We start from the raw sequence: 21,565 nt of genomic DNA on the forward strand, positions 1-21,565 counted from the left end.
ATTAGACACTGCCTCAAAGGAGCTCTTCGACAGCCTGGTGCAGTCAAAAGAAGATACTGTATGACCTTGACATGAAATTTTACCTTCTGAGCTCAAGTTTCTTCACTTTGCAGAAGTGATCAATCACATATTCCATTGTTAGCTGAAAGGAATGGGTAAGATAAGCAGAGATGATAACAAGGCTGCATCACATTTAAAGATCAGTGGTATAAAGAGGTAGAAACAATGTGTTGAGGAGTGGAGGAGTGGAAGAGATTATTTTCAGCTGAGCTGAAAAAGCAACCCTTTCTGTAGGAAGTGGCATTTTTGAAGGCTTCATTCAGGCCACAAACACGCATGAAAGCATTGCATGTTGGGTAGGATTTCAGTGGGCAGAGATTTGCAGACAGAACCACTGGAAGAAAGGTTTGAAGGCCAAACAAGAAACATGGATGTGGTAGGTGATAAGACTGGAAAGGTAGAATGAGGCAGATCTTGGCAGATACCGTCAGTCTAGAGGTTTGACCTTTATTCTTAGTTGATGACATACCAGTAACACTTTTTGATCTAAACACTGACACTAACTACAGAGTAGATTTTAAAAATGAAAGCTGAGGGGCACCTGGGTGGCTCAGCTGGTTGAGTACAGGACTCTTGATTTGGGGCAGGTCATGATCTCATGGTTTGGGAGATCGAACCCTGCATTGGGCTCCGCAAACTGAGCGTGAAGCCTGCTTGGGATTCTTTCTCTCCCTCTCTCTCTCTCTGCCTCTCTCTCTCTCTCTCTCTCTCTCTCAAAATAAACAAACATTAAAAAAATAAAAATGAAACTGAATCTGACATATGGGAATTTACAGGGGAATTCAATTCAAAGAAAGATTCAGTCACCAAGGGCATATTATTGGCAGGACAGGTGGCACAAGGCAGAGACAAAGATTTCAAGACATGGGCCCTGCCCTCAAAGAGCTTATAATCAAAAAGGTCAGATAAGACATGCATGTAGTGGGGCCTGGGTGGCTCAGTCCTTAAACCTCCATCTCTAGATTTCAGCTCAGGTCATGATCTCAGGGTTCGTGAGTTGGAGTCCCTCATGGGGCTCTTCGCTGACAGCGTGGAGCCTGCTTGGGATTCTCTCTCTTCCTCTATCTCTGCCTGTCCCTCTCTTTCTCTGTCTCAAAAATAAATAAATAAACATTAATAAAAAGACATGTACACAGAAAATTACAATACAAGGTAGAGTGGGGTAAGTGTTATAATAGAGCCCCCGGTCCAAGTGCCTCCTTGGTTGCTCAGCAGAGGGTGAAATTCATTTCCTTCTTCCAAGAGGCTGGAGGCAGGAGACCAAATTAGAGAGCATCCTTGGAGTGGTAAGCCTACTCTCATACGGTCTCAGAGGGGACCTTGGAGGTCATCTAGTCCACCCTCGCTCCTGCTCCTGCCAGGATTCTCTCTCCAGAGTAAACAATGACTTCAAGATGGAAACAAAAAATGGAGTTCTAAAGAAAAACTGTCAAGGAAGAGGCTGTGGGAAGGAACAGGAGGTGAATTCACCTTTGAGGTGCTGAAGTGCTGGTAGAAGCAACTTATTCCCAAATGGAGCATTGCAGTCCAGGAAATGGATGAGATCAGAAAGAGTGCGTCTGGAGAGAGGAGGGATAAAAACAGAAACCGGGGAACACCCACGTTCCAGGGGGTGGAAGGAAAAAGAGGAGTCAGAGAAGGAGTGGCCAGAGAGAGAGATGTGAGAAGAGACCCAGTAGAACACCTTACCTCAAAGTTTCTAGAAAGGGAGTGGCCGGAATGGAAGACAGGACTGGAGGCCCCGAGGAAGCAGAAGAGAGGAAACTGTAGCAATAGGGACTGAGGTTAGACATGAGGTTACCAAGGACCTTTCAATGAATGAAGGCTTTTCCAGGGACCCCACAAATACGATGCATTCCCGTGCCTGGTACATTTTACGGTGGAGCTCTCCCGGAGGCCAGGGGGACAGGGCTCTGTTCTAATCTCCAAAGATTTGGGGTTTGGCTCTGTAATTAGCACCACCTCTCCTAACTGTAACCAGTCCCTGCAGGAACTGAAAACCTAAGGAACATACTTGGGAGGGACTTCACACCCGACTCTCCGGCCCAGCCCGGTGAAGTCCCGTTTCATCACACAGCTCTAATGCCTCTCTTGGCAGTCACTCTCGTCTGAAATTGCCAACGATCTGATTAAACCCTTTTGCGAAAGTTTGCAGCATTCATCCCGGGTTGACTACAGCTCCCAGACTTCCCCGGCGCTTCCCGGGGCCGATTGGCCGAGCAGTCGGCTCCAAGGGGAGGTGTCGTACCCGCCTCCCCGGGAAACAGGCATCTGATTGGCTGCGGCGCGGGGCTTTTGTGTCCCCGCCCTCCCCCGAGGACCGCAGCCGGCTGAGCGGCGCTGCTAGTGTCAGAGCCCGGCGAGCGTTGGCAGTTCCGCGGCGGGGATGCTGAGGAGCGCTGGGCTGGCGAGCAGCCGTGGCCACTGCGGACTTCCGAGGTACTCCGGGCCGTAAAAACCCCTGGGCCGCTGCCAATCCCAGGTTCCTGAGGCCATTCACCGCTCCTGAAGCCGGCCGAGGCGAGAGTCCAGCGGAGCAGCGGCTGTTCCCTGATTCTGGGCTTTCGGAGCGTTCTGGAACCCCGAGAGACATCCCGGGGCTCTAGAACCTCCCCAGCGGCCCCCAGTCCCGGCTTCCTGCGTGCGTCTGTACAAAACCCCCTCGGGTGCACCGGTCGCCGGCGAGCTGTGGCCGGATCCTGGCACACAGCATGATCGTTGCAGACTCCGAGTGCGGCGCGCAGCTGAAGGGCTACCTGCCATTCTCCCCGGGCGGCGGCGGCGGCGGCGGCCCCGGGGCCGGAGAGGTAAGCAGCGCTCGAGCGACGCCACTCTTCCCTTGAGCCCCGAGCCGCGGCCGGGCTTCGGGCTGTCCCGGGCTGAGTCTGTGCTTGCCCCCCTCCCCCCGCCCCGGCTCGGGGAGGGGGAGTGGAGGCGCGTAACCTAGGAATGGGGTTGCATCAACTGGCACTCTCGGCCCCCTCCGCTCCCTCCCCCCGGGTTGTGGAACCTTCCCTGGCTCCCTAGGACTCCTGGCCAATGAGAGGGGAGCCTTCTCGAGGTTATCTCGGGTTTGGGCTCTCGACCGGAGAATCTTCAAGTCCAGGCAAATCCCGGCAGCAGCGGCTCGACCGACCACTCCTCCTCCCCGCCCCCTTCCGCAGATTCCCTTCCTCTGGGCTGGTGCTGGCGGGCGGAGGACTCTTTCTAGGATACGTCCCAGTGCCAGTCTCCCAGTGCGGGGATTGGGGCACCTGGGACTTGCCAACGGAGGTCGACCTCGTCCCCCGCCCACACCTGCACCCCCGATAGGAAGCGGGGGAGAGCGGGCGCTCCAGGGCCTTGGCCAGCTGCCGGGTACGCGGCGGCGGCGGCCAAAGCTGGAGGAGAAGGGGAGAAATCCTGGACGCGGCTCCCGAAGGCGGGCGGCGATTAGCCTGCGCCCTGCTGACTGGTCTCGGGTCCCAGAAGTTTGCTTGGCCGGGACTCTTTGCGGCTAAGCTAGAAATAGCCTGGGCCTAACCTGACACACCTCCTGCTCCCTCCCCACACCCATCACCACCACCCCCGACGACAATGGACATCTTATCATTTCTTAAACCCCTACTAGATTCTGGTCTCCAGATTTTGCCTTTTCTCCGAGTCCTCAGGACTAAACTAGCAAAATATGAGCTACACTGTAGCCCCATTTTCCAGGATGAGGAAATTGAGGCCCAGGAAGGGCTACGGAGAGACTTCCCTTCACTCACCGCCACCAAGTAGCTCATTCTTTGGCCTGGGCGCCTCTAGGATTCCCTAGTGTGCTTGCCACTACATAGTTTTGCTTGTTTTTATTTCCAGGCCTGGAGTGTGGTGCAAGTGTATTGCTGGGGCTGGGAGTCTTGACAAGTGCCAGTCCTGTGTGACCCTGGAGAAATCGTTGCCCTTCTCTGAGCAGCATGGTTTCTAGGGGTCCCACCTCCAGCAGTGGATGGTTTGCGTCCTGGGTTTTCTGTGGGCTTGTTTATCCTTCCCCATCAGAGTTTAGGAGCCCCAATGTGGAGGAATGAAACGCATGCCTGTCACTGCTCTGCTGAGTGGCTTTGGCCAAGTTACTTTACCCTCGGTCCATTTCTTTCTTGGAGGGTGGGAACTGGATTTCTTGTTATTATTGAGAGCATCTAGCCACTAGAGGGGTGCTGGGTTCCAGTCCCAGCGTTCCCATTGCTGGCTGTGTGACCATAGCCAAGTGATCACAACTCTGATCTGCAACTTCTTCCCATGGAAATTTGATAGTATCACTGAGGATTGTTGGGAGAAATGACAGAATACAAGCAAAGGCTGAAGCACAGTGCCTGGAACTGAGTCAGATATGCTTGGTATTGTTAGAATGTGGTCATTTCCCTTTCCCCAGAGTGTGTCACAATGGGGTGCCTGAACCTGTCCCTCCTGCCTGAGGTGAGAGCCGGCCCATCCCTCTCTGAGTGCCTGGGAAGTGGCCTGGGGAGAAGAGAGTGCCTCGGGTGGTCTGGGCAGGCTCTGAGGGAGTGGCCTTTAGATGGAAGCCACTGTCAGCAGCAGGAGAAAGATGTTGATATCTGAACCCTTTCCACACACTTTTTTTCTCTCTCTCAAGAAAAGAAGACCTTGGGAAGATGTCTACTTTAAGCAGAATCCTTAGAAGACAGCAGGGCGGCTGGACTTACAGAGCCTGGCGCCCTGGGCCCAAGGGAAGACCCACATGTACAGTCCCCTCAACTCTCATCTTTTCACCACATGCCCTTAACCTAAAGGGGTCAAGGTCTACAGACTCTAGGACTTCACTCTAGGACTGGTAGTGTGTTTTCAGAGCCCTCTTGGGCTCTAGAATCACTTCCTCAAACATCACTTCCTCTGGGAAGCTTTCCCTCCCCCCACCCCCCATAAGTCCCTTCTGCATGCCCTCCTTCAGGCCTGCTTCTCTGTTGTTGGAGCTTTAATGCTATCCATAACGTAACAGTCCTGTAATCGGGCGTTTTGCGTCAACTTTGCTGGACTAGAGACACTCTGTAGGTCACATCCCTAGTACTGTTCCTAGCACCTGAGAAGCGCTTGTAACTCTTTGTCCCTTGTTGGCTCAGCTGACACTTGGGAGCTGTGCATGCTTTGAAGCCAGATCTGAGCCTGTCTGGAACAGGACTCAGAAAGAGCCTCAATGAGCTGTCTCTGAAGAAGGAATAATAAGACCTATTTCCCTCAGGGTAGTTGTGAGAAATCAGCCAGATCAGATGTATAAAGCACTTAGCCTAGTGCCCAGCCCATGGCGCCACTCACACCAGCCTCCTTCCAAGGCTGGAGGGAAGAAGCTGCTTGAGCTCTTGGTCTCCCTCCCATGTGTAAACCCAGACAAGGATCCGAGTTCTGCAGGCAGCTGCCCATGGGGTGTTGTTGGGGGCGAATCTCTTCCCTTCCCAGCTGGTAGAGTGACTTCATAGGTATCTGTAGCTGAGTCCTGGGGGTTGCAGGCTCTGGATAGAAGACCAAGAATAAGGCTGGTCTTATTCCAAGAATAAGGCCTACTCCAAGAGGCTGATGTGGGTGATGGACAGAACCCTTAGAAGCCAAAGTGAACTGAGCACACGTCCTAGGCTGGCCACTCGTCAGCCGGTGCTTAACCTTTGGAACCTTGATCTTTCTTTGTGGGCAACATAGAGACCTCCACCCCCAAAACTGATGAAGATTATATAGTACCTGTGTGCAAATGCCTGAGCTAATATAAAAATTAACATTTGGTGAGTGCTTAAATTAGGAGCCAGGCATTGAGCTGGGCAGGGTGATCCTCTTCACAATTTGCCTGCCTGTTCAGGGGCCACCCAGAGGGACTTCAGTGTCACTGGGGTAACAGGGAGCCGGATCTAGTGTGTGCCCTCAAAGTAAGAAACAACACAGTATGACAGGTGCTGTGGCTGGGAAAAGTGGATCCCTCGGAATGTGGGCAGGGAGAAGCTTCTGGTGAACCCCGGGTGCAAACCCTGACTTGACCTCTCTGAGCCTTATTCCGTGTCTGTAAAATGCGAACCCTCAGAGTAGTAGTAGATCCTACCCTAAATGCATGTAAAATGCTTAGCTGATGGTAATCAGTGTTGTTACCTTCCATCCTTATGGACTTCCTACCCCAGGAAATACGGGAGGGCTGATTTGGAGGCATCATCTCTTGGCAGGAGGACCCTGCCCTGTCTGCTTCTCCTGAAGTTCTGGGTGTCAAGGTCAGAGAAACTTTCAGGGTATTGGAGCTCTGGACTGGAATCCACTTGGTCTTGCCTTCAGGACTTTGTATTTTCTGTTCCCTTTGGCTGGAATGCTGATCCCCTAGATCTTTATGGGCCCTGCTGCCTTCTCATCAACTCATTTAGATATTTGATATTTAGATAGCAACTCAAAGGTTCCCTCTTCAGTAGCTCTCCCTGTCTCCTTAAACTAATATATTGCATACTCCCGCCCCATCATACACTCCCTCATTGATCTTTTTCATTTACTTTGTATAATCTGCGATTTGAAAGCCTGTTCACTGTTTGTCATTCTCCTTTAGATCATGAATTCTGTGAAGGCTGAGACTGTCTTTTCACCCCTGTTCTCTTGTTGCCTGCATTGTAGTCATCAGAAATATTTGTCGAGTGAACAGATTAACTCTGATTCCACCTGGAAAGCATTTAGCACAGTGCCTTATACTTGAGAAAATGATCAATAAATGGTGTGAACCAATGGCCTTCCACCCCAGCTGTAACTTATGCTGGGCCCCACCCAATTAAATTAGAATTGGAGGTGGGACCTTGACATTGGCATCTTTTTAAACGGGATTTTATACTGCTTGGGTTGAGAAGCCCTTGCTTGAAATTACAATGAGATTAACGGTAGCTGACTTTTATTAAGTGTTTAGTGTCATAGAGGTACTTACTGAGGTAAGGGGTAAGGGCTGTAGAGGTATTATCTCATTAAATCCTCATGACTACCCAGTGAAAGTGGGTACTATTATCTCCATTATTTGGTGAGGAAACTGAGGCTCACACTGCTAGCAGATAGATAATAGGTGGTGGAGTTGTCATATGATCCCAGGCAGTTTGGTCAAGAGCCCCTATCGTTTAACTGTATTCTATAATTATCATCATGGTGTCACCATCATCATAATTAGGAATGAAAATATTGGTGGGTCCAGACCTATCACCTAAAGGTATCAGTTCCTTCCCTTGACAGCTCCTGGGGCAGATTTTAGAGAGAGAAAGGGTTCCTAAGGCTGTTCTTCCCCAGGGGAGGCGCGGGGGGGGGGGGGGAAGCCCTCCAGGTCCCCCCACCTATGGTTTTCTATCTGCCCTCTGGTCCCCTGAGGGGGAGGCCCAGATTGTGGAGTCAGCAGTCCTTATCTCCTAGACCTAGCTGTTAGGCTTTTTTCCTTTGGTGAGGGAGGAGGGAGATTAAAAGTGAGTACTTGGAGATTGTGGTAATTTTCTGTACTGGACTTGGACCAGCCTCGCCTGGTATCTCCCAGAAGTGTGGGCTGAAAGGGCCCTGAGACATTAGCCCAACTACCTTTTTTGTCCAAGATTAAGGCCCAGAGAGTCTTAAGTCACCTTCTCAGAGTCACACAGCAAGTTAGTAACAGAACTGGTGCTCAGACCTGGGACTTCCAGATCCCACCGTTCTTTCTGTGTGGGCTTTTAGAGTTCTGCTTCCCTCAAGAGGCTTTTGGCCATCTGAGGAGGAAGTTTCAATTATAATCTTTAGTCCCTGGACACCTGGGGATTGGTATTAAGTCCGGTTTCCAATGAGGAGGGAGAGTTAGGGGGACACCCTCTGTCCAGTGAGGGCATGACTCCGGTTTGGGTAAACTGTTTCCAAGGCCAGTACTGAGAAGAGCCTCCCTCCCAGTTATCAAAACAAATGAGTAAATAAAACATCCTCCCTGAACCCCACCTCTCAGACTAGGAGCAGATTTAGTGAGTATATGACTCCTATGGTTTCTAAAGAGTCTCCAGTACATGAGGTCAGAATAGCTGCTACCGTCACCTTTCTATGTCCTGCCTGGATTCCCTCCATGCCTCTCTGCTTTCTCTGTTTTCTTCCTTCACAGATTAGTATGAATGACCTGGCCCTGCCTTCCGCAGAATGTGATCTGGTATCAGGGAGACCTGAATCAGACAATTAGAAGACAATGGTTTCAGAACCAAAAGCACTAGGAATGGTGGGGTCACAGATAAGGGTCATCAGAAGGTTCCCAGACCTGGAAGACTCTTAGTTGTGCAAAAGGAGTGACCAGTGGGGGAGCAGGGGACCTAAACCACTAATTTATCTGGAAGGCTAATGGGAGCTGGAGTCAGGGTTTTAAGCCAACTGATGAGATTTGCACTTGAGAAAATTTCCTTTGGCTGCGGAAGGTTCGCCCTCCTGGAAACCACCATGTCGTGGACTCATTAAATGTGCTCCTAGTTCCAGAGGTATAGTTCAGGGAAGATGTTTTCTTTATTCGTTCCCTTTGTTAATTTGGTAGAGGATGGGTAGGAGAGGGCAGGGCCACAGAAGCAGGGAGACCATCGGTGAGGCTGTGGGTGGTGATCCAGACAAGGGCTGGTTGTAGTCTATGAAGTGGTGATGGTGGGAAGGATGAGAAGGGAGCATTTGAGAATAACTGAGTCTGCATCATAGGGAATCTAAGGTACTTGGTAATCCGGCTTCAGGATGCAAATGAGGGGGTTTCTTGTATGGAATCTCCAAGGCTGCTAAAAAGGTGGCCTCCTAGAGATGTGCACCATGGTGGCTATATATCTCCATTCCCCACGCACCTCCCACCCAATACTGGGGCTCCTGGGTCCCTGCCCAGTTCCTGAAGAAGTCACCCTGTGGGGCGAGCCCTCTTTTTTGCTTACCCTTTCTCCACCTGCCAACAGGTGTGCATCTCCCACCTGAGTCCTCTGTGTAGGGTGCACCAAAAGGGTGGTTTGAAAAGCTCAGTGTGGCTTCTTGGGTAGGAAGAAAAAGATGGAGAGTGAACTATGCTCCTAGTCCTCTCTTTTACCTCCAACAGCCATGATGTATTTCCTTCTAGGAGCAGAGGGGAAGTCGGACTCGGCGAGGTCCCCGAGGGCCGAGCGCCTTCATCCCAGTGGAGGAGGTAAGTTTGGAAGGGGTTAGGAATTCTTGATCCCTGGGAAGAACGGACATGGGACCTTGTGGGGGCGGGGGATAGGGGGGTATCTTTGCCCAGCTCTTGAAATAGCAGCTTTGAAACTACCCTTTCAGGTTCCTGACTCGTTTAACCCACAAAGAACTCTATGGAGCATGCATATCACAACCCCATGTTGCTAGGAAGAAACAGGCTCAAAGAGATAAAGTGATAGTGACACTGCTAGGTAATAAACTTTTGATTCCCAGAAAAAGGCCTTTTTGCCTTAAGAAGCTAGAACTGTCTATGCTAACTGCTCTTCCTTGACTATACATATATTACTTTTTTTTCAACTTCAAAAGTATTATTTTGTTCCTTATAGAAAGCCTTTTTATGTTTCAGAAAGCTTTGGTCTCCCGTAATCCCATCTCCCAAAGAGATAATCACTGTTACTTAACCATTTATCACTGTTTTCTGGGCTTTTTTTTTTTTTTCCATATAGAACCAAGGTCATACTTTACATCCTTTGGTGTGGGGCAAGGTTATTGTCACGTTCCTTATTTTTTTCACTTCCTACAACAGAGACTTCTTTAATCCACGGAGTCAGATCGCTCATTAATTTTTTTTATTTTTAAAAGCTGATTTATTTATATTGAGAAAGAGAGCATGTGCGCGAGCAGGTGGGGAGCAGAGAGAGGATCCAAGCAGGCTCCATCCACACTGCCAGTGCAGGGCCGGACGCGGGTCTCAAATTCACAAACCCTGAGATTATGACCTGAGCCGAAACCAAGAGTTGGACACTTAACTGACTGAACCACCCAGGTGCTCCTCATTCGTTCATTTATTTAACAGATATCTATTGAATGACTAAATGTCAGGCACTGTTGTAAGTGCTGAGGGTACAGCAGAGGCCGAGACAGACAAAAATCCTTGCCATCTTGTAGCTGACATTCTGGTGTGGGGCTGCTGGTGGCAGTGGGGTTATCCTCAAAACACTTGCGCAGCAAAATGTAAAAATAAGTTTCCTCCTATTTCTTTGGTCTTCAGTGAACAAAACAAATGTTTTCTTTTGTCGTCCTCTTTGCTTTCCTAAGTTGGCAAATATCTAACCACCCCCCCTTCCCTCTCCACCCTTTGTAAATGGAAAGCAAACAGCCACCTGCTGATTATTTATGTCTAGCCCAGAATTTTAAACTCAAGTATTGTTCTTGTATTTTATTTTTTCATCTGTAAATAACCAGTCCTCTTTCATTTTTTTAAGTTTTATTTACGTCAGTAATCTCTACACTCCACGTGGGGCTTGAACCCCAACCCCAAGAGTTGCACTCTCCCCCCGACTGAGCCAGCCAGGTGCCCCAATAACCAGTCCTTTTTTATGATGAGAAAAGAAATAGGTTTTGTTGCTAATCTGGATTTCAGTCCACGTTCTGTCATTTACTAGGTCTGTAACCTTGAGAAAGGAAATCACTTAGTGAATTATCTCTTCCTCCCCTGTGTTCCTTTTTTTGGACATGGTGGTCATTTTTCGTTTTCTCAGTCCCAACGCAGTGAATGTGTTGGGTCTCTTCGGTGTTGAGAGCAGGAGGGGAACCCACCCTCTGGTCACCTTTGCTTGGCAGGTCCTTCGGGAGGGAGCAGAGAGCCTAGAGCAACATCTGAGGCTGGAGGCATTGATGTCCTTGGGGCGAGTGGACAACCTGGCGGTGGTGATGGGCCTGCACCCAGACTACCTTAGCAGCTTTTGGCGTCTACACTACCTCCTGCTGCACACAGATGGGCCCCTGGCCAGCTCGTGGCGCCACTACATTGCCATCATGGTGAGCCTGTCTGAGCCCAGCTCTTGTACGGGTGGCCACCTGGGGGGACTTGGTCTTTCGATTTCTTTGCTGGGTGCTTCCTGAACTCATTTCATGGGACAGGAGAGAGGCAGCCCTGAGCAGAGGAAAGCCCTAGTTTTATCTGATTATCCACAACATTTTGGATTTTGAAGACAGGCATTTTTATTTATTTTTTAAATTTTTTTTTATTCATTTATTTTGAAAGAGAGAGAAAGCACGAGTGGGGCAGGGTCTGAGAGACAGAGGAGAGAGCGAGAATCCTAAGTAGGTTCCGCACCAACAGTGCGGGGCTCGAGCCCACAAGCCGTGAGATCGTGACCTGAGCCAAAGTTGGATGCTCAACCAACTAAGCCACCCAGGTGCCCCAAAGAGAGGCATTTTTAGTGCCTGCTTTACGAACTAGCAAACTGAGGCACAAAGGAGTCAGGTGACCTGCCTAAGGTAGGACAGCAAACTAGTGGAACTGTGGTTAGAACCTAAGTTTCCCGCCTCTCAGGCAACAGTGAGGCCTGTGACGTCTCCATCCACAAGCAAGGTTCTGTCCACCCCCTCCATAGGCTGCCGCCCGCCACCAGTGTTCCTACCTGGTGGGGTCCCACATGGCTGAGTTTCTGCAGACTGGTGGTGACCCTGAGTGGCTGCTCGGTCTCCATCATGCCCCCGAGAAGCTGCGCAAGCTCAGCGAGATCAACAAGTTGCTGGCACACCGGCCGTGGCTCATCACCAAGGAGCACATCCAGGTGCGGTGGGCAGAGAGGCAGGTCCCGGAGGGAGCACGGGGGCTGGGCCGGGACATGTCAGGCAGTCAGCCCGGGGTCAGGCACTGAGCAAGTCTGGCCTCCTTTCCTCTCCAGGCCTTGCTGAAGACGGGCGAGCACAGCTGGTCTCTGGCGGAGCTCATCCAGGCCCTGGTCCTGCTCACCCACTGCCACTCGCTGGCCTCCTTTGTGTTTGGCTGCGGCATCCTCCCTGAGGGGGACCCAGAGGGCAGCCCTGCCCCCCAGGCACCTTCACCCCCCAGTGAGCAGAGCAGCCCCCCCAGCAGGGACCCGATGAACAACTCTGGGGTAAGTCGTGCGGCTGGGTCTTGCTGGGAGAGGAAGCTGGCATGGCCTCCGGTCCTTGGATGGAAGCCACCGCTTCCCTATCTCACACCGAGAGGCCTCAGAAAATTTAGTTGACTTTGAAACTCCCATTTTCTCATCTGTCACATGGGGCTAAAGATCTCTACTTCATGGCAGTTGTGAGGATTAAATGAAACAACCGTGTGGGGTCTCTCAGCATGCAGCCTCACAGACTTAAAGCCTCCCGGGTGTTAGCACTTTACAAATACAAAGCTTGCTTCTTATTTAGAAGGGGGCCTTGTGTGTTTTAATATAAAATTACAGATACTTTAACCATCCCTTTCCTGTGAGGGCAGTTGATGCTCAGAGAAGACATGTCTGTCCTGTAGCTTCTTAAACTTCACTTTGGGAAGCACAGAGCACGCGAGCTGCCCAGCACCGCGGCCGCCGCAGGAGGCCTTCGCCATCACTCAGGAAGGCCTGGCTTGTGGGAAAGGGGTGTGGAGTTTCCTGGGGCCGGGGAGTGAATGGTCACCACTGGGTCCCTCCTCCAGGGCTTCGAGGCTGCCCGAGACGTGGAAGCGTTGATGGAGCGCATGAGGCAGCTGCAGGAGAGCCTGTTACGGGATGAGGGAGCATCCCAGGAGGAGATGGAGAGCCGCTTTGAGCTGGAGAAGTCAGAGAGCCTTCTGGTGGCTCCCTCAGGTAGAGGACCATAGGCCTCCAGGTCCCAGGGGCTGCCCCCTTCTGACACCGTCTCTCCTGGGGAGTAGGCAACTCTGCATAGCACCTCTTGTGTTTGGAGGCCACATCTCAACCACTCCTTCTAAGAGGTTCTGAGAGTGGACTTTAGGGTCGGACCTGGGTTTGAATCGTGACCTGTCAGCCCTTCCGGCAGTGTGACCACTGAGAAGTCACTTCCTGTCTCGGGGCCTCAGTCTCCTCCCATGCGAAGGATTGGTTTGTAGGGTAAATGGGACAACAGAAGCAAAGCTCTTAGCACAGAGTGAGTGGCTCCACAAATAACTACTGTTGTTAGGATCGCTAGTATTCTTACTGGGGGCCTTATCCCCCAGGTCCCTGGGCCTGACTCACCTCCTGCCGTAACGAGGGGCTTTCTCTGGCCCTCCACTCTGCATTCACCGGCCACCTACTGATGAATCAGTAGATGCCCCTGTACTCCGTGCCTGGGCCTCACTTTGACCTCTTTCTGACGTACTTAGCTGACATCCTGGAGCCCTCTCCACACCCAGACATGCTGTGCTTTGTGGAGGACCCCACTTTTGGATATGAGGACTTTACCCGGCGAGGGGCTCAGGCACCCCCCACCTTCCGTGCCCAGGTAGGCTCTCCAAACTATTCTTGGCATTGCTCTGGATTTACAAATAAGCAAGGGTAGATGGTGTGAGTGCTTAGAGAGTCGGGCACCTGCTCCTTCAGGATTTGATGAGGGAAATGGGAGACCCTAGATCATGACAGGACATGTCTGCGCCCTAAGCTCAGGGGATCCCGATCCTAGGGAGAAGGTCATCACCAAGGTGCATCTTCCTTGGCTTCTTAGGCCCAGACCAAGCAGCAGGTTAGATTTGTGGGGTGGGAAGGAGACATTATAGAGAGTGAAGTTGTGCTCCAGCGAATGGGGCCCCTATGGCCAGCCTTGGGCCCCAAAGATTCTACTCACTGACCCCTTCCCATGTTTCTCAGGATTATACCTGGGAAGACCATGGCTATTCACTGATCCAACGGCTCTACCCTGAGGGTGGGCAGCTGTTGGATGAGAAGTTCCAGGCAGCTTATAGCCTCACCTACAACACCATTGCCATGCACAGTGGAGTAGACACCTCCATGCTCCGGAGGGCCATCTGGAATTACATCCACTGTGTCTTTGGTATCAGGTGAGCAATATATTCCCTCATCCAGGCCTATGTGCACCACAAATCCTCAATCTGAGCTCACAGATGTTTCCTTTTCTCTTCGTTTCTTTTCCCTTCTTCCTGCCTATACTATTTTTTCAAAGCAAATTTATTTCATTGCTGATTATAAAAGATAGTATGCTCACTGTTTGAACCTTATAAACAAAACTCTTTAATCCCACCCCCTAGAGATAACTATGGAGATATAGAGACAGTGTGTGTTATTTCCATTCCAAGTAAGAGTTCTTCTCTTAGCAATAAATAAGGACAACGTAAATGCCCATCAGTATGGGACTCTAAATAACGTTATATCCACCCAGTGAAAAAGTATGCAGGTATTACAAATTATAATGGTCTCTTTATATTGCTATGGGAAATTATTCAAAATGTATTGAGAAAAGAGAAAGCTGGTTACCAACCAGAATCTTTTTGTGCCCCCTCTTTTTTTTTTTTTTTTTTTTACTAAAAATATGTGCATGCATGGGAAGTGTGTGGAAGGTTATACACTAAAATGTTAATTAATAATGGTTGTCTCTGCATAGTATGTGATTAATTACATTTCATCTTGTTACCTAAGTATTTTCTGATTAAGAAAAAAAATTTAAGTTTATTTATTTTGGGGGAGAGAGAAAGAGAGAGAGAGCACCGGAGGGGCAGAGAGAGGGAGAGGGAGAGAATTCCAAGTAGGCTCTGCGCTGTCAGTGTAGAGCCCAATGTGGGGCTCAGACTCACGAACTGTGAGATCATGACCTGAGCCGAAATCCAGAGTCAGATGCCTAACTGACTGAGCCACTCAGGCGCCCCTCTGATTAAAAGTAGATTTTTTTTTTTAATTGATAGGAACATGCTTGATATTTTTTCACTCAGTAATTTATTGTTAACTGCCTTCCTTGTCAGTATGAATGGGTCTCTTATTTATGCTTTTTCACCACTGCACGGTATTTTGTTATGGATGTAGCATAATTCAATCATTTCCCTATTGTTGGATGTGTAGATAGGTTGCAGTTTTTCACTATTGCAAATACCACGTGCACTGACTAGCCTTACACCTAAGTCCTTGCGGGTGAGCCGTAGGTATGAAATTACCTGTCAAGGATATACACAGATCAATTTTTTTTTAATGTGTATTTATTTTTGAGAGAGTGAGCAGGGGAGCGGCAGAGACAGAGGCAGACAAGAAAGAGCCCCATGGGGGCTCAAACCCACAAATCACAAGATCATGACTTGAGCTGAAGTCTGACGCTTAACTGACTGAGCCACCCAGGTGCCCCCAATTTTTTTTTTTTAATCTCACTCTGATAACATTGTGGGAAATTCAAAGAATTAAGGGAAAAAAACCAATTTCCCCAAATTCAACTACTCCACAACCCACATTCACATCCTGTGACATTCTTTCTCCATTGTTTTTCTGCTTTCTAATATAGTTGCTTTTGTGTAATTGGAATTATAATGGTTATTATATTTTTTCAAATATGCGTTTGATGTTTGTAAGGAGAAACAACTGGATTTAGAGTAAATTTAGAAAACAGAGATAACAAAAAGGAGAAAATAAACATCATCCACGATCCCACCTGCTCTTATTATTGTCAAGTGTTTCTTTTCTGTCTTCCCACCCACAAATAACCAAAACATATCATTCTACAAACATAAGATTTTCTTCCTACTCACTTCACTGATTTTACTCAATCAAATGTGTGCATATTTTAATGAACACATGATCTTGCTTTTCTCATTTAATGGTTTATTCCAAGCATCACATCAACAACAAAAAAAATCCCCAAATTTTTAAAAAGGCACGTGTTCCCTGTAGAAAATGCATGTTGCTAGTTTAAATCATATTTGATTGAGTGGATTGAGTTGTACTTAATTGGGCATCCTCTTGCCGGTCATTGACAGACTTCCAGTTCAGGGGAGGTAGAGGAGAGACAGACATCTTTTTTTTTAATTTTTTTTTTTTTTTTAACATTTATTTATTTTTGAGACAGAAAGAGAGCATGAACAGGGGAGGGTCAGAGAGAGAGGGAGACACAGAATCTGAAACAGGCTTCAGGCTCTGAGCTGTCAGCACAGAGCCCGATGCGGGGCTCGAACTCACGGACAGTGAGATCATGACCTGAGCCGAAGTCGGCCGCTTAACCGACTGAGCCACCCAGGCGCCCCGAGACAGACATCTTTGAGTGTGGCACAGACTAATTCCTGTCCAGCTCCCACATCCGGGCTCCCCCATTCTCCAACAGGGTCCTTGCTCCTATACCTTTGTCTACTGAGTCTGTCCTCCAGTTCTCAACCAGTCTTCCCCATCCACACCAGTCTGTGATGACTAACTGGCTCCCTGGACTAGGGAGTGACAAAGTGGCTTCTAGACAGGTCACCAACTCGCTCTTTGACTTTGAACACGTTGATCGGTTTCTCCAGGCTTAGTTTGCCCATCTGTAAAAAAGAATACCATTTCTTTTTCACTTTGCCTCTTCCTTCTCCAGGGAAAATATTTGTACAGGCCTCCTGCCCCTTCTTCCATGGCCTTTACTATAGTGACCTTGGAGCCAGGCAGAGATGGGTTTGAATTCCATTCCCAGGACAAGTGACTTCACTTGCCTGAATCTCCATTTCAGCTGTAAAATGGGGCTGATGAATCTGGCGTATTATATGTAATAGTTCTGTAGACAGCATATATAGTAGTTTTGAGGATTCCGTGAGCACATGTTCATGCAGCTCATGGCTAATTCTCTGCAATCTTTGGAGTGGTCCCCTGCCAGTCTAGCAGTGGCCTGTGATGTGGGACATCAGCTACTTTTCTAAGAGGAACCAAACTTCTACCCGCTTCCTACATTCTGCCTTTTCTTGCCACACGCTGTTCCTCCTTCTGAAGGGTGGGGTTAGGGGACAAGAGTCAACTTCTGGGAGCAGAGGATGGGTGATGCTGTTGGGGTCTTTCCATCCAGATATGATGACTATGACTACGGGGAGGTGAACCAGCTCCTGGAACGGAACCTCAAGGTCTATATCAAGACGGTGGCCTGCTACCCAGAGAAGACCACCCGAAGAATGTACAACCTCTTCTGGAGGCACTTCCGCCACTCAGAGAAGGTACAGCCCACGGGGGAAGGGGGAGTCAGCACCCAACGAGGTATCCCAGATGGAGTCTTCTGCCAGTTGGGACACCTGGGTTCAAATCCTACTCTAGTGTGTGATTTTCACATTTACTACCTATAAAATGGGAACGTGCTTCACAGGGTCCTCAGTGGCAGCCAGGAGGACCTGGGTTCAAATCCTAACATTGTCACTCAGCATTGTGACCTTGGGCAAGTCACTTTGCCCCTCTGAGCTTGTTCTCTTCACAGTGAGAGCAAATGCTGCCCACATTTCAAGGTCGCTGAGGAGGGGGGCGGGCATGAAACGAGAAAACGAATGCCCGGGGGTGGCGCTTGTTTTTATCTTTGGGGGATAGAGAGATCAGTGGGGATAAGGATAAATGTGCTAGAAATTCTTCAGCAGTCGTTGTCCCCAACTGCTCCGAGCCTTCGGAAAGGTCAGGGCGTCTTTATGGGAGAGATGGATGAGGTGAGTGGTGACTGGTCAGGGGAAGTGGCAGTCTGGGGGGCATGGGGATGGAGAGGAGTGACACCAGTTGCCAACAAGCCCTTGTCTGTGCCCCAGGTCCACGTGAACTTGCTGCTCCTGGAGGCCCGCATGCAGGCTGCCCTTCTCTACGCCCTCCGTGCCATCACCCGCTACATGACCTGACTGCGAGCAGGATCTGGGCCCGGAGCAGCTGACCCTGGGGGCATCCTCCTCCCTGCAAGGACTTCTCTTTCTGGAGACAGACCCTGATCCTTTTCTGTCCCAGCCCCCCCTCCCCTACTCCGGAGGTTGTAGGGCTTGTGTGTGACTTGTAGCCCCTGAGCCGTACCCTCCTTTTTTCATACCAGAACGGACAGGATCATTGCATTGACCTCAGCAGAGATCTCTGCAGAGATCTCAGCTCTGCCCTCGGGAGCTGGAAGAGGACTAGCAGATCGCAAGGGACCATGCCCCTCTTCCTGCCCCTGACCCCAGAGGCGGAGGGCACCGGAAGGAAATGAGCCGAGCTCAGACTCGCGTGCCAGCAGGCTGGGCCGCAGGCATCACAAGTACTGTGGCCTTCCTGGACTGGGAAGTCCCTGCCTGCCCCTGAAAGAGAGGGGTGGACACCTGCAGGGACTGACACTCCAAGCAGTTGTGCCCTTTCTCCTCCTCCTCCTCCCTCACTCCCAGATTTCATTACCTCCCACCTGCCATTCACCCATCAATGTGAAAGTCAGTGTCACAGCTGGTCTGTGTGTTTGGCTCCCCAGAAGCCTGTTCTGTTGGGCAGCCTGAAGGCCCCCTGTTCCCTAGTTGCCCTGATCCTAGTTTAGCACCTTTGACTTTCTTCACCCTCTGACTCTTTTTTTCCCATGCCTGATGGTGTGAGGCCCCAGAAGAGAGATCAAGCACGTCAAAAAAGTAGATTATCTCTAGAGAGCTTGGGGTGTCTGTGGGTCCCTCTGACTTCTGGAGAGGAGGGAGTATTATAAATTCTCTGTATTTTTGGTTCTTTATGGGTGAGGTTCTTGGGGGCCTCACTTCTCTAGCCACAGTCAATGCCTGAGGAGAAGGACAAGGAGAAATCTGTTCTGCCCGGGACTGTACGTGCCCTACAGAGGCCAGCACCCCACTCTCCTATCTCCCACGGCTGTGCCACAGACCTTTCCCAACAAGTGAGCCTTCCTAGGTGGCTTAGGAGGAATGGGCTCAGGGGGAGAGTCAGGAGACCCCAGGGTCTTGTTTGGGCCCTGCCCAAACTGGTCAGGTGACCAGGGCTATGTTGCCAAACATCTTTGACCTCCGTTTTTACAGTCGCAGACTGAAGGCTGAGACTGTATGTGATGTCTGAGTCTCCTCTGGGCTTCTCAGGCCAACCTGCCAGCAGCGAACTGCAAATCTTGCAGAATCTCAAAGGCCTCTAGGGACGCCCCGCCCTGGCAGTCAGTCTCTCCTGGCCACCTTCCAAGGACACCTCCCCCTCACCCCACCCCCCATCCCAGTTTCTGTCCCCTCCTCGATTTAAGTGGATTGCTCGGAGGCAGAAGCAGCCAAGGACCGATCCCAGGCACTTTCTGTAGCAAATAAGCTGTGAATTATGACGTCCCTTGCCTTTCTTCTGGCACGATGTGCCTGCTCTCTGACCAGTTTGGTGACTGAAGAAAGGCAAGGGTCATGATGCTGCTGCTTCTGACCCTCCTCTCTGAAGAGGGACAGAAGAGGAGCCCGTTCAGCGTGCCACATTTCACACCCGTGCAGGCATGGGGAAGCAGCTGGCACCCCCTTCAGGCCTCAGGCCCTCTGTGCAATGAAGCTGAGCAGGAGGGAAGAGGCCCCAGCATTGGGGTTCGGCTTCTAGAAGGGACGTCATGACTCTGTAAATGTCCCCTGGGTGGGTCGGGAGGGGTATCTAGTGTTCGAATGCAGAAATCTTTGGCTTTGCTACCAGTTCTGTATGCTGAGAAATAAAAGTTCACCGAGGTTTTGTTTTGTACTTCTTGTTAATGGGCTGTTTTTCTATTTCCAAGGGTCATGGTTCATCTCAGCATAAGCAGGGAGCTGTGATTGCATCATGGGACTGACCTGCTCGTCCCTTCGCTGCCCGGCACTTGTGCCCAGTGACTGCAGGGTTGGGGGTGGTTGGCATTAAAAGTCTGTTCTGTCACTTGGGTGCCCAGCCCTGCCTCCCATCTGTGGCTGGCCTGGCATTGTGGAATAATAATGGCCATGTTATTTTTCTCACTAACCCTGGCCTGGACTTGGAGGCCATTTTTCTGAATCTGCGAGAAAATTTAGACCCAGAGGTAAAGTGTACCTACCACATAGGTAGTCAATAGTGGATCTAGGATTCCAGCCAGAGTCTGGTTGACCCTAAGGCCTCAGCATTTCACCTTGCTGCTTTTCCCACTCTGAGTCTCCCCACTGTAGCAAGAGGGAGGCTGTGTGAGCATCTCTGGAGACCCCTTGTCCCCTGCCCAACCGCATGTTTACCTGCTTCTCCTCACTTCTCCAGCACCAAGGAGACAGAAACAGTTAGATGTTAGTTAGATGTGACCTCCACATTGTGCCAGGGCCGTTTAGTCGCTGTGTGGTCTTGGTCGCACTTCTTAGCTTCTCTGGGCACCAGGAACTCTAGTAAGCTTATCAGGGAGAGCACATCATGACTAAGAACTAACACCTCTTCTGTTGGCCTCCCACTTCCTCGAAACACTGCTGTCATAAAATGAAAACTGGGTCTCCTCCAAGAAGCCTCTCCTGATTAATTCCGTGTTTCATTTTCCCTTGACCCTCTTCATTTTTGTGGCATTCTATATACTTGTCCTTCCTTCTAAGTCATCCAGGAGGGTAGTGAGAGAACAAATCAGATGTGGAATACGTACTTGGATTCTGGTCTTGACTTGGTCACTTCTTACCCCAGGTTGGGGGAGAGTTGATTAATTTCATTGGGCCTCAAGTTTTCTCTGCCCTAAAAACAGGCAAAACGTTTTCAGTTCTTTCTCAGGTAGCGCTGTTGAATGACTTTTGTCAAATGTTTTCAAATTTACTATCTCAAGCTTCACAACCCTGTGAGCAAGGAGTAGTGTTCCCATTTTACAGATGTGGAAAAGGAACTTCAAGTCAGAGTCTATGAAACACCAACCCAACAGTTACACCCAGGTTCGAATTCCAACTTTCATATTTAATATCTATCTCAACCACAAGCAAATTCAATTCTCAATACCTATGGGCACAGGAGGGTTGTGTGGATTAGATAATGCATGCAAAATACCTAGCACAGTTCAGGTGCCTGGCACCAGCCCTAGTGAGCCATTAAGTATTTAGATATCTGCCCAACATCACCCAACTTAGGATTTGAACCGTTGTCACTTTGATTCCAGATCATTGCTCTGTCCCCAAACTTCCGAGGCCCTCAATCTGCATTTTGAGAAACGCTACTCAAGTTGGGGCACCTGGGTGGCTCAGTGGGCTAAGTGTCCAACTCTTGGTTTCTGCTCGGGTCATGATTTCATGGTTCGTGGGCTCAAGCTCCACGTTGGGCTCTGTGCTGACAGCATGGAGCCTGCTTGGGATCCTTTCCTTCTCTCTCTGCCCCTACCCCCCATTCTCTCTCTCTCTCTCTCTCTCAAAATAAATAAATAAACATTAAAAAAAATTTTTTAAATCCTACTCAAGTTAATTTGCATGTGCAATTGAAAACTCAAAATAAAAAAACATTAAAAATTTTTTTAAAAAAATCCTCAAGTTAATTCGCATGTGCAATTGAAAATTGCTGGGCTCCAGATTGGATCTAATGAATCTGTTTTAGACTTCTACATCCTGCAGTCCAGGACCTGGGCACATCTACCCGGGTTGGAGTTTGTCCACGGTTGCCAATGGCTTGACTCGTTGTTTGGCTTTGGAAGACTGAGAGAGTAGGTAGAGACGGGATCTGGGTGAGTCTCCTCCAGCAGGTTGCAAACATTCACCAGAGCCCTGGGACAAGGGGAATGGAGTGGTTCTCGAACTTTTTGTGCC

General features: G+C 49.8%; 1 protein-coding gene across 1 annotated transcript; it reads left to right on the plus strand.

Annotated features, from left to right (window-relative positions):
* The first annotated feature begins 2,401 nt into the window (after positions 1 to 2,401).
* On the plus strand, positions 2,402 to 20,348 carry SESN2 (sestrin 2). Its single transcript, XM_007097922.3, has 10 exons — positions 2,402 to 2,867; positions 9,116 to 9,181; positions 10,792 to 10,989; positions 11,568 to 11,750; positions 11,865 to 12,077; positions 12,629 to 12,779; positions 13,298 to 13,416; positions 13,779 to 13,969; positions 16,930 to 17,074; positions 17,645 to 20,348. The coding sequence occupies exons 1-10, from the start codon at positions 2,772 to 2,774 to the stop codon at positions 17,729 to 17,731; spliced, it is 1,449 nt and encodes a 482-aa protein (XP_007097984.1). The 5' UTR covers positions 2,402 to 2,771; the 3' UTR covers positions 17,732 to 20,348.
* Positions 20,349 to 21,565: the final 1,217 nt, after the last annotated feature.

Source organism: Panthera tigris, chromosome C1 (assembly GCF_018350195.1).
Source record: "Panthera tigris isolate Pti1 chromosome C1, P.tigris_Pti1_mat1.1, whole genome shotgun sequence".
Taxonomy (NCBI): domain Eukaryota; kingdom Metazoa; phylum Chordata; class Mammalia; order Carnivora; family Felidae; genus Panthera; species Panthera tigris.

Excerpts from the sequence above, each read along its gene's own strand:
- SESN2 (XM_007097922.3), top strand. The coding sequence starts at position 2,772 with ATGATCGTTGCAGACTCCGAGTGCGGCGCGCAGCTGAAGGGCTACCTG. Across the intron at positions 2,868-9,115 it reads GCGGCCCCGGGGCCGGAGAG|GAGCAGAGGGGAAGTCGGAC; the intron begins GTAAGCAGCGCT and ends ATTTCCTTCTAG. Across the intron at positions 9,182-10,791 it reads CCTTCATCCCAGTGGAGGAG|GTCCTTCGGGAGGGAGCAGA; the intron begins GTAAGTTTGGAA and ends TTTGCTTGGCAG.